Source organism: Leptodactylus fuscus, assembly GCF_031893055.1.
Source record: "Leptodactylus fuscus isolate aLepFus1 chromosome 7 unlocalized genomic scaffold, aLepFus1.hap2 SUPER_7_unloc_1, whole genome shotgun sequence".
Taxonomy (NCBI): domain Eukaryota; kingdom Metazoa; phylum Chordata; class Amphibia; order Anura; family Leptodactylidae; genus Leptodactylus; species Leptodactylus fuscus.
Window position 1 is genome coordinate 477772 of NW_027439807.1, and position 14739 is coordinate 492510.

A 14739-nucleotide genomic window follows, 5' to 3' on the forward strand; every position below is an offset into this window, starting at 1 on the left:
TGGAGGAAGGGGTCGGGGTCTACTCCCCCGTTTTTCTGGTGCGAAAAGCATCAGGAGGCCGGAGGATGATCATCGATTTGAGAAACCTAAATCGCCTCATAAAGAAAAAGCGGTTCAGGATGAAGTCTGTCGATTTGGTAACTTCGTTTCTCGAGCAAGGCGAGGTGATGGTCACACTAGATTGCCATTCAGATTTCCGGTCACAGGGAGCATTACCAGTTTGCCACTCTTCCTTTCGGCATATCTTCCGTCCCTTACACCTTTAGGAACACGCCTGGAGGTAGTGGCTGACTGGCTGGTGGAAATGCCGCTGGAAGCATTATCCGCTAGCCATTGTAACACCTGTTCCTGGTGCTCAGGCCTGGTTAGTGCTGCACCCTGCTTAATGTAGCCATCAAGCCAAGGGATTGTGGATGAGCGCAATGTTAGCTGCCCCTCACCAGTAGGCATTGGATCCGCAGTAGCTTGACCGCGGCCTGGGCCCTCAGCTGGATTTCCATGCCCCCATCCTTTTGCGCTAGACTTACGTATTTCTAGATGTATACAAGCGTACTGTATAGCAAGTATATACTGTATATAGCAAGTACTGTATATACTGTATAGCACGTACAAAAGCTGGTACAGAATTAGAGCCCTAACAAGAGCTTTTGGGAAAAAAATTTGCAAGAAGATTGTGTATACTGATGGTGTATGTGCAGATGGTGTACAAATGGTGTATATACTGATGGTGTATATGTAGATGGTGTGTATACTGATGGTGTATATGCAGATGGTGTACAGATGGTGTATATACTGATGGTGTATATACAATCTTCAGCAGTGGTAAGAGCTGTTAGTGTAAGATTCCTGCCTAAATAATTCTAACTCCTAGCTAACCCCGGGCAGCACGTCTGTCCCTGTCTAAATCCAAGTCGCACCTGAATCGAATCTCACACCCACTATTCTTATAGGTCTGAGGTCACCTGATTTCGGCAGCCAATGACTTTTTCCTATTTTTTTCATATCCTCCGTTCTCCTGCTTCCTGTCTCACTTCCCCTGCACTGTTATTGGTGTAAAAAAAAAAGCACCACCGAGGGTGGGAGGGTAATCAAAACTTTACGGCGTTTACTGCATGGTATTTGATTGAGTACGAGTATTTCGAATTGTGCGACCGAATACCTACTCGATCAAACGGCATTCGCTCATCTCTAGTAACCGCCCCTGGTGGGGAGAATTGGTTCCCATGTATTCACACAGATGTGTATTAGCGCTGAAGGGCCTCAGTTCCGTAAGTCTAGAAGGTCTTGGTTTACCTGTGGTCCTGTGGTTAAATGTCTTTCCAGAGTTGAGTGGGCTAGTGGCTCCTGCGATGTCGTCTCTACCCCTCCTCCAGGTGACCGCAGAAGATGGAAGGCTTATGGCCTGCGCTGACTGCGAATTATCTCTTTCTGACTGTAGGATGATTTCACTTAGCCCTGATATTCAGGAAGAAAAAAAACCTGTATGGGATTTTTATATCTATGTTTGATCCTGCTGCTGCTCCTGCAGAGGCCCTCTTCCTGAGGAATTCATGGAAGATTCTCTGTGATATAGGGGTTCTATATCCCATATCTCCAAAAAATAGCACATGGATAGGCGCTCATTGTCCTTTCATCTCTGGAGCATCTACACCTGGCTGATCAGACCATCTCATCTGATGACGAAAGCTCCAGTTCCAGCAGACCTATTCCTCATGGTAAAGATGGGAAGGCTGCTGAAGTCCATCCGGTCAGGCGACAAGGATGCTGAAGGGGAAGCCTCCTCGTCCACCTCTGGGGGTCTGAAGGCCTTTCAAGTGGACACAGCTTTGGCCAAGCGGATACAAGCTGAGTGGAAACGCCTGAGAGAGCTGATCTTAACACCAGAGTGTTTATGACCCTGTACCTCATGGCCTCATCACAACTAGACCGGTGGAGTTTCCCTCCCAAAGTAGATTTGGCAGTCGCAAAGTTCTCTCGCCGTACAGTGGTCCCTCAGGGTGATGGTTTCAACTTACAAGACCTTCTGGACCAATGTGTGGTGGAACCCTGAGGAAATGCTATTCCGCGTCCTCAGCTCAGGCCATAGCCTTGACTACTGTAGCGGATAGCTTTCGTTCCCATCTTGCTCTGCTAGAACGGGTTTTTGTTCCAGGGTCCCTAGGGACAACAGACTGTCCTCAATGTCCTCCCTGTTTATAGCTGCTGTCTTCATGGGTGAAGCCTCCCGTCAGCAATTGAAAATAGCCTCTAAAGAACATGGCCCTATCCACCACGGCAAGGAGGCCCCTCTGGCTTAAGCCCTGAAGGGCTGACACCTCCTCAAATTTGCGCTACGTGCGTTTCCATTTCAGCCAGGAAGACTCTTTGGATGCTGTCGATTTGATGGAGGGTCTTGTGGATATTAAGGGCAAGTCCCTACTCAAGCCTCCTGAAGCAGACGGGGGCCTCTGGTAGAGGGCGTGGCCCCATTCACCCCAGATCCCAGTCACAGAGTCGCACAAGATTTCGCCAGAGAGGCCCTGGACGTAGATGCCCTAATGAGAATCCAAGGAAGAAATCAAATTTGAGGGGGTCTCGCTCCCGGTGACCGATGTCCCTGTGGGAGGTCGACTCTCCCCTTTCTGGACCATGTGCCGTACACTTACTCTTATTCAAGACCCTTGGGTGGTGCAAGTAGCAAAACGAGGCTACGCTATTGAGTTTTTCTCATCCTCCGCCCGTCCTCGGTCTGCTGCTCGTCAGTCCATCCTGGAGATCTCCATCCCCGACTATATCCAGAAAGGAGCCTTGGATAAGGTTCCTCCTTCAGAAGAAGGATTCGGAGACTGGAGAATGATCATAGACTTAAGATATCTGAATCGCTTTATAAAGAAAGCGCTTCAGGGTGGAGTCTATCGACTTAGTAATATCCTTTCTTCAACAAAGCGAGGTCATGGTAACACTAGACCTGAAGGACCCATACTTGCATGTACCCATCTTCCAGCCACACAGCAAATACCTCAGGATTGCATCCAAATTTCCGAGCACAGGGAGCATTACCTGTTTGCCGCCCTACCCTTCAGCATCTCTTTCACTCCTCACGCCTTCACCAAGGTGGTGGCTCCTGTCCCTGCTGCCTTCAGACTTCAAGGTCTGTTCAGAGTTCCCTATTTAGACGACTGGCCCACAAAAGCGCAGTCAGTTCCAGTCCTCCAACAACATCCATAAGATAGCCATCTCCTTCCTCCAGAGGCTAAGTTGGCTAATCAATTGGGAGAAATCCGAGGTAGTGCCATCCACCCAGAGGGAAGCTTTAGGGTTTTGGCTTGGACTCAGAGGCTCTGCAGATCTCATTATCCACCTCAAGGAGGCTGAGAATAGAGGCGTCCGCCAGTTTTCTATACAGAACTCGGCATGTATCCATCAGAACCGCCAGGAGAGTCCTAGGCCTAATGTCATCCTCAGCCAGGACAATCCTTTAGGGTTTATGGCATTCCCGTCCGCTAGACAGAAGTATTGAAGACCTGGAACAATTCTCTAGGAGGACTCCACAAGAAGATCTGCCTTTCTCCCAGTTCCCGTCTTTCCCTCAGAAGGTGGATATACTTGAAAGACGGAAGGTCCTTAGTCCAACCATTTTGGACTCTGTTGACAACTGATGCATCCAAGTCGGGATGGGGAGCCCATGTGGACGAGAGGAATGTACAAGGTTATTGGAGCAGCCCGGAAGTAGGATCTTCCAACCATAGTGAACTCAAGGCGGTATACCTTGCATTGCTGCACTTCACCCCATACCTCAAGGGGAAGGCTGTCAGAGGCCGGTCGGACAACATGACTATAGTGTTGTACCTGAACAAACAGGGAGGAGCCAGGTCAAAAGCTCTCCTGAAAAACAAATCTGATTTTTCCTGGGCAGAAAAAAACCTGACCCAGTTATCCACTGTTCACATCAAGGGCTCCCTGAACATAGTAGCGAATTGGTTGAGTCGAGGTATTACTGTATCAGGAGAATGGTCACTCAATCCAGAGGTGTTCCAACAAATTGCCCAGATGTGGGGTCTTCCAGATGTTGACCTCAAGGCAACGTGACTCAACGCCAAGGTCGAGAAGTTCTGCTCTCTGTATGAGGAGGACGATTTCTTGGCAGTGGATGCCCTGTCCATCCCTTGGAGGTTCAGGCTGGTATACATATTCCCTCCAATTCCCATCATACCCAAGGTATTGATGGAAATAAGACAGGACCAAGTCCAGGTGATTGCCATAAATTCGGTCTGGCCAAAAGGACTTGGTTGCCCAGCTCATTCAGAAGAGTCAAGGCGTATACTGGAGGCTTCTCGCCCACCCAGAACCTGGTTGCTCAAGGAGGACAGAGGTGCCAGGATCTGGTGAGATTCAACCTGACAGCCTGGAGGTTGACCAGTCCTTATTACTGAATAGCGGACTGTCAAAGGCCGTTCTGAAGACCCTTGCCTGCGCCAGGGCAGAATCTACAAACAAAAACTATCAAAGGATTTGGGAATTCTTCAAGTCTTGGTGCCTTGGACAGGATATGACTTTCTCTGATCCCCTGGTGGAGACAATCATGGATTTCCTTTAGAACGGCCTAGAGAAAGGACTATCTTCTTCCACCCTGAAGGCGCATGTTGCTGCTTTGTCCGCCTGCCTGGGGAGGCATTTGACTCATCACCCCTTGGTATCTGGATTCCTAAGGGAGGCCAAGAGAATTAAACCCTCGGTCTCAGCCCCTGTACAACAGTGGGATCTCGGTACAGTCCTGTCAGCCCTCTGCGACTCTCCGTTTGAGCCGCTAGAAGAGGTTGATTTAAAGTATTTTTCCGGTAAAACAACTTTTCTTTTGGCCATCACTTCTGCCAAAAGGATAAGAGAGCTTCAGGCTCTGTCTTCGAAAGAGTCTTACATCTCCTTCTTTGAGGACAGAGTTCAGCTACGCTTTCTTCCGGAATTTAGGCCAAGGTGCCTTCCGTGTTGAACATAAATCGGCTGATTTCGTTGCCAGTTGGCTTTCCTGCTCCTTCCTCTCCGGAGGAAGTAAAATCTCCATACGCTGGATCTGGGTAGATGCCTTCGGATCTACTTAGAGTGTACCAGGTCCTTCAGAAGAACGGAAAATCTTCTGGTAAATCTGGCAGGAAGGTTCAGAGGCCTAAAAACCTCTAATCCTCCATCTCTCTGTAGGTTAGAGAAGCCATAAATGTGGTATTCTCTACACAAGGATTACCTCCTCCAACTAACAGGATTACGGTGTTGCTTTTGTTCTTCATACATATAGAAGTCAACGAGGTCCCCTTGTACTACCATAGACCACCGAATGTCCACCTGTTACCAAGGTATTAGGAGAATACATGAGTGTAGGGACACTGCATACATGAGTGTAAGGACACCACATAGACTCCAAGAGGAAGATTCACTCAAGTATTTCAGGTGAAATCCCACCAACACACATAGCAGCGCCACATCCCATAAGTACAGAAAGAACCATATGGGTGTCAGGAACATTTGTACAGCATGTTCGAGCCGTAGGCCAAGGCATTGTGCCCAGTTATTATAATCTGGTTACTTCATCAGTGTCCGCGCCATTTCTCCTCCCACAAATAAAATATCAGGTTATCAGCCATAAACAGATTAGACGGAGACGCGGCAGAGGACAGTGAAGGCGGCTTCACCATGAGTAAGACTTGGGTGATCTGCGGGGCTGCGATTAGATGGGGGACCACTGGGGAGGGGCTGTTTCGATGGGGGACCACTGGAGGGCTGCGGTTAGATGGGGGACCATGGGGGGGCTGTGTTTAGATGGGGGACCACTGGGGGGCTGTGGTTAGATGGGGGACCACTGGGGGGCTGTGGATAGATGGGGGACCACTGGGAGGGGCTGAGGTTAGATGGAAGACCACTGAGGGGGCTATGGTTAGATGAGAAACCACTGGGGGGGCTATGGTTAGATAGGGGATCACTGGGGGGGGGGTGCGGTTAGATGGGGGACCACTGGGGGGCTGCAGTTATATGGGGGACCACTGGGGGGGCTGCGGTTAGATGGGGGACCACTGAGGGACTGTGTTTCAACAGGGGGACCACTGGGGGGACTGCGGTTAGACAGGGGATCACTGGGGAGGCTGCGGTTAGATGGGGGACCACTGAGGGGCCATGTTTTGACGGGGGACCACTGGGAGGCTGCGGTTAGATGGGGAACCACTGAGGTGCTGCGGTTAGATGGCGGACCACTGGGGGGCTGCGGTTAGATGGGGTACCACTGAGGGGCTGCGGTTAGATGGGGGACCACTGAGAGGGCTATGGTTAGATGAGAAACCTCTGGGGGGGCTGTGGTTAGATAAGGGACCACTGGGGGAGGCTATGGTTAGATGAAAAACCACTGGGGGGGGGACGGCTGTGGTTAGATGAGAAACCTCTGGGGGGCTGTGGTTAGGAATAGGTGAGGAATAGGGTGTGCGCACATAGAACGTGTGGGTATGTACAGGGTGTAGGTATGTACAGAGCTTGGTACATAGAGGGTGTGAGCATGTACAGACAGGGTGTGGATATGTATAGGGTGTCGGTATGTACAAAGCACAGGTACATAGGTGGTGTGGGTATGTACAGGGAACAGGGACATAGATGTGGGTATGTACAGAGTGCAGCTACTTAGAGGGCATTGATATGAACAGTATGCAGGATTACTAGGGTGTGGGTATGTACAGGGTGCAAATACTTACAGGGTATGTGTATGGTGGCATGGCAGGGGTCTGTAAAAGGTTTGTGCATATACAGGGCACATGTACTTACAGGGTTTAGATATATACAATGCACATATATGTACAGGAGTAAGACACTAAAATCTGTGGGTACTTGTATGGCACAAATATCTACATGGTGGGGGTATTTACAGGGTGTGGGTGTGTACAGAGCATGGGTATGTATGGGGTGAGAATACTTACGGGCCTCCAGTAATAAGAGTAGTAGTAGAGACCTCCAGTAGTAGTAGTAGTAGTAGAGACCTCCAGTAGTAGTAGTAGTAGTAGTAGTAGTAGTAGTAGAGACCTCCAGTAATCATAGAGACCTCCAGTAGTAGTAGTAGTAGAGACCTCCAGTAGTCATAGAGACCTCCAGTAGTAGTAGTAATAGTAGAGACCTCCAGTAGTAGTAGTAGTAGTAGTAGTAGTAGAGACCTCCAGTAGTAGTAAAGACCTCCAGTAGTCATAAAGACCTCTAGTATTATTAGTAGTAGAGACCTCCAGTAGTAGTAGAGACCTCCAGTAATCATAGAGACCTCCAGTAGTAGTAGTGGTAGTAGAGACCTCCAGTAGTCATAGAGACCTCCAGTAGTAGTAGTAGTAGTAGAGACCTCCAGTAGTAGTAGTAGAGACCTCCAGTAGTAGTAGTAGTAGTAGAGACCTCCAGTAATCATAGAGACCTCCAGTAGTAGTAGAGACCTCCAGTAGTCATAGAGACCTCCAGTAGTAGTAGTAGTAGAGACCTCCAGTAGTAGTAGTAGAGACCTCCAGTAGCAATAGTAGTAGTAGTAGTAGAGACCTCCAGTAATCATAGAGACCTCCAGTAGTAGTAGTAGTAGAGACCTCCAGTAGTCATAGAGACCTCCAGTAGTAGTAGTAATAGTAGAGACCTCCAGTAGTAGTAGTAGTAGTAGTAGTAGAGACCTCCAGTAGTAGTAAAGACCTCCAGTAGTCATAAAGACCTCTAGTATTATTAGTAGTAGAGACCTCCAGTAGTAGTAGAGACCTCCAGTAATCATAGAGACCTCCAGTAGTAGTAGTGGTAGTAGAGACCTCCAGTAGTCATAGAGACCTCCAGTAGTAGTAGTAGTAGAGACCTCCAGTAGTAGTAGTAGAGACCTCCAGTAGTAGTAGTAGTAGAGACCTCCAGTAGTCATAGAGACTTTTTCTTCGTTCAGTCATAGAGACCTCCAGTAGTAGTAGAGACCTCCAGTAATCATAGAGACCTCCAGTAGTAGTAGTGGTAGTAGAGACCTCCAGTAATCATAGAGACCTCCAGTAGTAATAGAGACCTCCAGTAGTAGTAGTAGTAGAGACCTCCAGTAGTCATAGAGACCTCCAGTAGTAGTAGTAAAGACCTCCAGTAGTCATAGAGACCTCCAGTAGTAGTAGTAAAGACCTCCAGTAGTCATAGAGACCTCTAGTATTAGTAGTAGTAGAGACCTCCAGTAGTAGCAGTAATAGTAGAGACCTCCAGTAGTAGTAGTAGTAGTAGTAGTAGAGACCTCCAGTAGTCATAGAGACTTTTTCTTCGTTCAGTCATAGAGTCCTCCAGTAGTAGTAGAGACCTCCAGTAATCATAGAGACCTCCAGTAGTAGTAGTGGTAGTAGAGACCTCCAGTAGTCATAGAGACCTCCAGTAGTAGTAGTAGAGACCTCCAGTAGTCATAGAGACCTCTAGTATTATTAGTAGTAGAGACCTCCAGTAGTAGTAGTAATAGTAGAGACCTCCAGTAGTAGTAGAGACCTCCAGTAATCATAGAGACCTCCAGTAGTAGTAGTAGTAGAGACCTCCAGTAGTCATAGAGACCTCCAGTAGTAGTAAAGACCTCCAGTAGTCATAGAGACCTCTAGTATTAGTAGTAGTAGAGACCTCCAGTAGTAGCAGTAATAGTAGAGACCTCCAGTAGTCATAGAGACCTCCAGTAGTAGTAGTAGAGACCTCCAGTAGTAGTAGTAGAGACCTCCAGTAGTAGTAGTAGAGACCTTCAGTAATCATAGAGACCTCCAGTAGTAGTAGTAGAGACCTCCAGTAGTCATAGAGACCTCCAGTAGTAGAGACCTCCAGTAGTCATAGAGACCTCCAGTAGTAGTAGTAGTAGAGACCTCCAGTAGTCATAGAGACCTCTAGTATTAGTAGTAGAGACCTCCAGTAGTAGTAGTAGTAGAGACCTCCAGTAGTCATAGAGACCTCTAGTATTAGTAGTAGTAGAGACCTCCAGTAGTAGTAGTAATAGTAGAGACCTCCAGTAATCATAGAGACCTCCAGTAGTAGTAGTAGAGACCTCCAGTAGTCATAGAGACCTCCAGTAGTAGTAGTAGAGTCCTCCAGTAGTCATAGAGACCTCTAGTATTAGTAGAGACCTCCAGTAGTAGTAGTAATAGTAGAGACCTCCAGTAATCATAGAGACCTCCAGTAGTAGTAGTAGAGACCTCCAGTAGTCATAGAGACCTCCAGTAGTCATAGAGACCTCTAGTATTAGTAGTAGTAGAGACCTCCAGTAGTAGTAATAGTAGAGACCTCCAGTAATCATAGAGACCTCCAGTAGTAGTAGTAGAGACCTCCAGTAGTAGTAATAGTAGAGACCTCCAGTAGTAATAGTAGTAGTAGTAGAGACCTCCAGTAATCATAGAGACCTTCAGTAGTAGTAGTAGAGACCTTCAGTAGTAGTAGAGACCTCCAGTAATCATAGAGACCTTCAGTAGTCAGAGACCTCCAGTAGTAGTAGAGACCTTCAGTAATCATAGAGACCTCCAGTAGTAGTAGAGACCTCCAGTAGTCATAGAGACCTCCAGTAGTAGTAGTAGAGACCTCCAGTAGTCATAGAGACCTCCAGTAGTAGTAATAGTAGAGACCTCCAGTAGTAGTAGAGACCTCCAGTAATCATAGAGACCTTCAGTAGTAGTAGTAGAGACCTCCAGTAGTAGTAGAGACCTCCAGTAATCATAGAGACCTTCAGTAGTAGTAGTAGAGACCTCCAGTAGTAGTAGAGACCTCCAGTAATCATAGAGACCTTCAGTAGTAGTAGTAGAGACCTCCAGTAGTCATAGAGACCTCCAGTAGTAGTAGAGACCTCCAGTAATCATAGAGACCTTCAGTAGTAGTAGTAGAGACCTCCAGTAGTAGTAGAGACCTCCAGTAATCATAGAGACCTCCAGTAGTAGTAGTAATAGTAGAGACATTCAGTAATCATAGAGACCTTCAGTAATCAGAGACCTCCAGTAGTGTAACACCACCTAGACTGAGAGATTATGAGACACGCGTGTAATATACAGACATGGCCAGGTTTTTTGATGCAATATTTTGAAACCATAGCCAGCATTGGATTGTGAAGGTGTGAGCAGCCCCCCCTGGCAGTGTGCACAGTCTTTTCCTGCCAGTTGTGACTCTTGGGGTCATGGATGGATTATTACTTGTCATTCACGTCCGTATTTCTTATTTCACCCCTCAGGTCAATGTGGACACTGCGGACCAGGATTCAGATCTCCTGCGGATGCCATGAATGGTATGTCCCCATTACTGGGGTCTCCATGGGGCTGCCACAGGGATACAGTACGGGTATCTTTGCGGCTGGTCTTGTAGCTCCAGCCTACTGATGGTTTTCACATCCTCTTTGTCTGGCCACTGACCACTCCATCTCTGTGCAGGTCCTCGAGAGGAGATCATGTACGTGCCGTGCGTCTATCGCTGCACTGGAATTAACCAGCCGGACTACTTGGCCACGGTGGATGTGAACCCAGAGTCTCCCCAGTACTGTCAGGTATCACCCATGTATAGAACTACATCACGTTAGTCATCCTAGGTCACCTGATCTAGGGTTGTCCATAGCTGACTCTAATATCTAGGGGTGAGTGTAGACTCTCCCGGTGAGGCCGCTGGTCATGTGATCTCTAGTGGTGACACTTTCTCCACATTCCAGGTCATTCATCGTTTGCCGATGCCCCATGTAAATGATGAGCTGCATCACTCGGGCTGGAACACCTGCAGCAGCTGTTTCGGGAACCCGTCTAAAGTGAGGGACAAGCTGATCCTGCCTTGTCTCATCTCCTCTCGAATCTACGTGGTGGATGTGGGCACAGACCCACGGGCCCCTCTCCTACATAAGGTGAGTGTCACTTGATGTTCTCCAGGATCTTCTGTGCTTCCGATCTCCTGGGAGATGACTTCTCTGTCTGAATGTCCAATCCGCAGGTGGTGAAAGCCGAGGATGTGAAGCAGAAGTGTGGCCTGGGGAATCTGCACACGTCTCACTGCCTGGGATGTGGGGAAATAATGATCAGTGCCCTAGGAGACCCTGAAGGAAACGGCAAAGGTGAGGGCGCCCCCTTATGCCATAGAGAACAACATAAATGGGGAGTTTCGCGAATAGTCATCATGGTCCCTGGCATTACTCACTGTAGTATTGAGCAGGGGTATGTACTAGAGAAAACCTTGAGAAGTAATAGGAGGACCTCACAATGCCTACAATATGGTTCCTCCATCTTGCTTGTGTCTCAGGAGGCTTCGTCTTACTGGACGGGGAGACGTTTGAAGTGAAAGGGAACTGGGAGGCAGAAGGACATGCTGCACCGTATGGCTACGACTTCTGGTACCAACCACGGCACAATGTCATGATCAGCACCGAGTGGGGCGCTCCAAGGGTGTTTGGTAAAGGCTTCAGGATTGAAGATGTGAAAGCTGGTGAGATGGATGACCACTTCTGGCTAAATCTACATTCTCCATCCTCTCCACAAGCTTTCAGTAAATTTTGTGAATGTTTTTGTCTCATGCCAGGACACTATGGCCAACGATTACATGTGTGGGACTGGACTCAGCACACCCGTATACAGAGCCTGGATCTGGGTGAAGATGGACAGGTTCCTCTAGGAATACGGTTCTTACATCATCCAGATTCGGGCGAGGCCTTGATGTGTTGTTGCCTTAGCAGTTCAGTTCTTCGTGTTTATAAGGCAGAGGTGAGGAGTCACAGACAAAGGCCAAGATGGAGTCTGGTTCCGCTTCTGGTAAGTACAAGGTGTCGTCAGTGCTCCACTCATGGGTCATGTTTTTTCCGGGCACAGGGTGGACAGTGGGAGACTGAGAAGATCATCCAGGTGAGAAGTAAGAAGGTAGAAGGATGGTTGTTACCAGAGATGCCAGGTGAGTCCAGGGCTCCGGGATGTCTTATATCTCTGTCCATGCCTGATCCCTCTTTGTACCATCACATGATGGAAAGTTTTGAGGTCCCTGAGTTATTTGCTTTTCCCCTCTGTCCCTCTAGGGTTCATCTCGGACATCCTGATTTCGTTGGATGACCGCTTCCTCTACTTCAACAACTGGCTCCATGGAGACGTCAGACAGTATGACATCACCGACATCTGTCATCCCAAGATGGTGGGACAGGTACAAGGCCGTTTAGAGTTTCTCTATAAAACAAACCTTCCTAATGTGACCACCCAATCATGGGAGTCTCCTCTATCCAGGTATTTATAGGGGGCAGCATCGTGAAAGGGGGTCCAGTGACCATTGTGGAAGACGAAGAGCTGCGCGACCAACCAAATCCATTGGTTATAAAGGCGAGTACAGATACGATTCCAAAAAGACTCACCAAGTCCCCCCACTGTCCTCCATGCCTTATAGAGTAGCAAGGTCTCCAGACCTCATATCACCCCACTGTCTCATGTGGTAGGAGGGTCCTCGGAGCCCCTCATATCACCAAGTCACCCCACTATTGTCTCCTGTCCTCTGTGTCTTCTAGGGGAGGAGAATCCCCGGGGGTCCTCAGATGATCCAGCTGAGCCTGGACGGGAAGAGGCTTTATGTGACCACGTCTCTGTACAGCGCCTGGGACAAGCAGTTCTACCCTGACATGATCCGGTAAGACGAGATTACTATGTGGCTCCTCCTGGCAGCAGTCAGTGCGGAGGGCCCCGGGGTCACAATGGGACAAGGACCAGTTCTTATTTCCATCTCTTCATCATAGTGTAGATAAGGTTTCCCTCGCTCCCCTAGTCAGCCATCTTGTGTCCGTCCTGGGGCTTATAGTGCGGCCAGAGTTGGATCACATAAGGATCTGTCCTATTGTGGAAGGATCAGATACCTGTAGGATAAAATACCTGTAAGATTAGATACCTGTAGGATCAGATACCTGTAGGATTAGATACCTGTAGGATCAGATACCTGTAGGATTAGATACCTGTAAGATTAGATACCTGTAGGATCAGATACCTGTAGGATTAGATACCTGTAGGATTAGATACCTGTAAGATCAGATACCTGTAAGATTAGATACCTGCAGGATCAGATACCTGTAGGATTAGATACCTGTAGGATCAGATACCTGTAGGATCAGATACCTGTAGGATCAGATACCTGTAGGATATCGAGTTCCTTGGAAGGATCTGGATTATAATCCTGCTCAGTTCTCAGGACACCGATACTGGTGAGAACTCGCCTCCCAGCCGTCATGTTACACGATTATGTGTCCAGGGGGTGGCACTGTTTTCACTCTACGGTCTTGTACCCCAGTATCTGTACAGTCATTAGTGGGCGGTGCCATGTACACCTCATGTCCGGCCCCCGCGGATCACACTGTGCTGACTGACGTTTCTTCTCCTCCAGGGACGGCTGCGTCATGCTGCGGATTGATGTGGACACCGCAGATGGGGGGCTGAAGGTGAACCCTAACTTCCTGGTGGATTTTGGGAAGGAGCCACATGGGCCAGTCCTTGTCCACGAGCCCAGATACCCCGGGGGAGACTGCACATCTGACATCTGGGTCTAGAGGCCCCTAATTAGGGCCAGACCATGTGATAAATGTGGGAGGAGCCTCCCTTCAGGGGCCACACTCTGTGTAAGGGCCTGTCCTCAGTGTCTACTGTACATCAAATAAAATCTTTTCTTCCTGGTCTCGGGCTCTATATTATTGTATAGGGACTTGTTCCAAGAGTCGGCCATCACTGTGGCCCCTGGACCCTATGTGTGACAGTTTGTCATGACCAGAAGATCTACCAGAGGGGCCCGGTCTGTAAAGCACCAACAACTCGGGATGGGTAAGTCCTGGTAATGTGCGATACAGGGGCCCGGGGGTAATAAAGTCCTGTATGAGTGTGACAGGGGCTAACAACACTCGATACAGGGCCCGGGGGGTAATAAAGTCCTGTATGGGTGTGACAGGGGCTAACAACACTCGATACAGGGGTCCAGGGGTAATAAAGTCCTGTATATACCTGACGGGGGTAACAACACTCGATACAGGGGCCCGGGGGGTAATAAAGTCCTGTATGTACCTGACGGGGCTAACAACACTCGATACAGGGGCCCGGGGGGTAATAAAGTCCTGTATGTACCTGACGGGGGTAACAACACTCGATACAGGGGCCCGGGGGGTAATAAAGTCCTGTATGGGTGTGACAGGGGTAACAACACTCGATACAGGGCCCGGGGGTAATAAAGTCCTGTATGGGTGTGACAGGGGTAACAACACTCGATACAGGGCCCGGGGGTAATAAAGTCCTGTATGGGTGTGACAGGGGTAACAACACTCGATACAGGGCCCGGGGGTAATAAAGTCCTGTATGTACCTGACGGGGGTAACAACACTCGATACAGGGGCCCGGGGGTAATAAAGTCCTGTATGGGTGTGACAGGGGTAACAACACTCGATACAGGGCCCGGGGGTAATAAAGTCCTGTATGTACCTGACGGGGGTAACAACACTCGATACAGGGGCCCGGGGGTAATAAAGTCCTGTATGGGTGTGACAGGTGCTAACAACACTCGATACAGGGGTCCGGGGTAATAAAGTCCTGTATGGGTGTGACAGGGGCTAACAACACTCGATACAGGGGTCCGGGGGTAATAAAGTCCTGTATGTACCTGACGGGGGTAACAACACTCAATACAGGGCCCAGGGGTAATAAAGTCCTGTATGTACCTGACGGGGGTAACAACACTCGATACAGGGGCCCGGGGGTAATAAAGTCCTGTATGTACCTGACGGGGGTAACAACACTCAATACAGGGGCCCGGGGG

The 14739-nt window shown here is 48.8% G+C and overlaps 1 protein-coding gene across 1 annotated transcript; it reads left to right on the plus strand.

Moving 5' to 3' along the window:
- The first annotated feature begins 5624 nt into the window (after nucleotides 1-5624).
- Nucleotides 5625-13577, plus strand: LOC142186366 (methanethiol oxidase-like). Its single transcript, XM_075261205.1, has 12 exons — nucleotides 5625-5668; nucleotides 10178-10231; nucleotides 10374-10486; nucleotides 10646-10831; nucleotides 10918-11038; nucleotides 11224-11406; nucleotides 11500-11681; nucleotides 11787-11865; nucleotides 11987-12108; nucleotides 12189-12281; nucleotides 12464-12582; nucleotides 13327-13577. The coding sequence occupies exons 1-12, from the start codon at nucleotides 5665-5667 to the stop codon at nucleotides 13487-13489; spliced, it is 1419 nt and encodes a 472-aa protein (XP_075117306.1). The 5' UTR covers nucleotides 5625-5664; the 3' UTR covers nucleotides 13490-13577.
- The last annotated feature ends 1162 nt before the right edge of the window (nucleotides 13578-14739 follow it).

Coding starts and splice junctions, on each gene's coding strand:
- LOC142186366 (XM_075261205.1), top strand. Junction 10,232..10,373: donor TCCTGCGGATGCCATGAATG/GTATGTCCCCAT, acceptor ATCTCTGTGCAG/GTCCTCGAGAGGAGATCATG. Junction 10,487..10,645: donor AGTCTCCCCAGTACTGTCAG/GTATCACCCATG, acceptor TCCACATTCCAG/GTCATTCATCGTTTGCCGAT.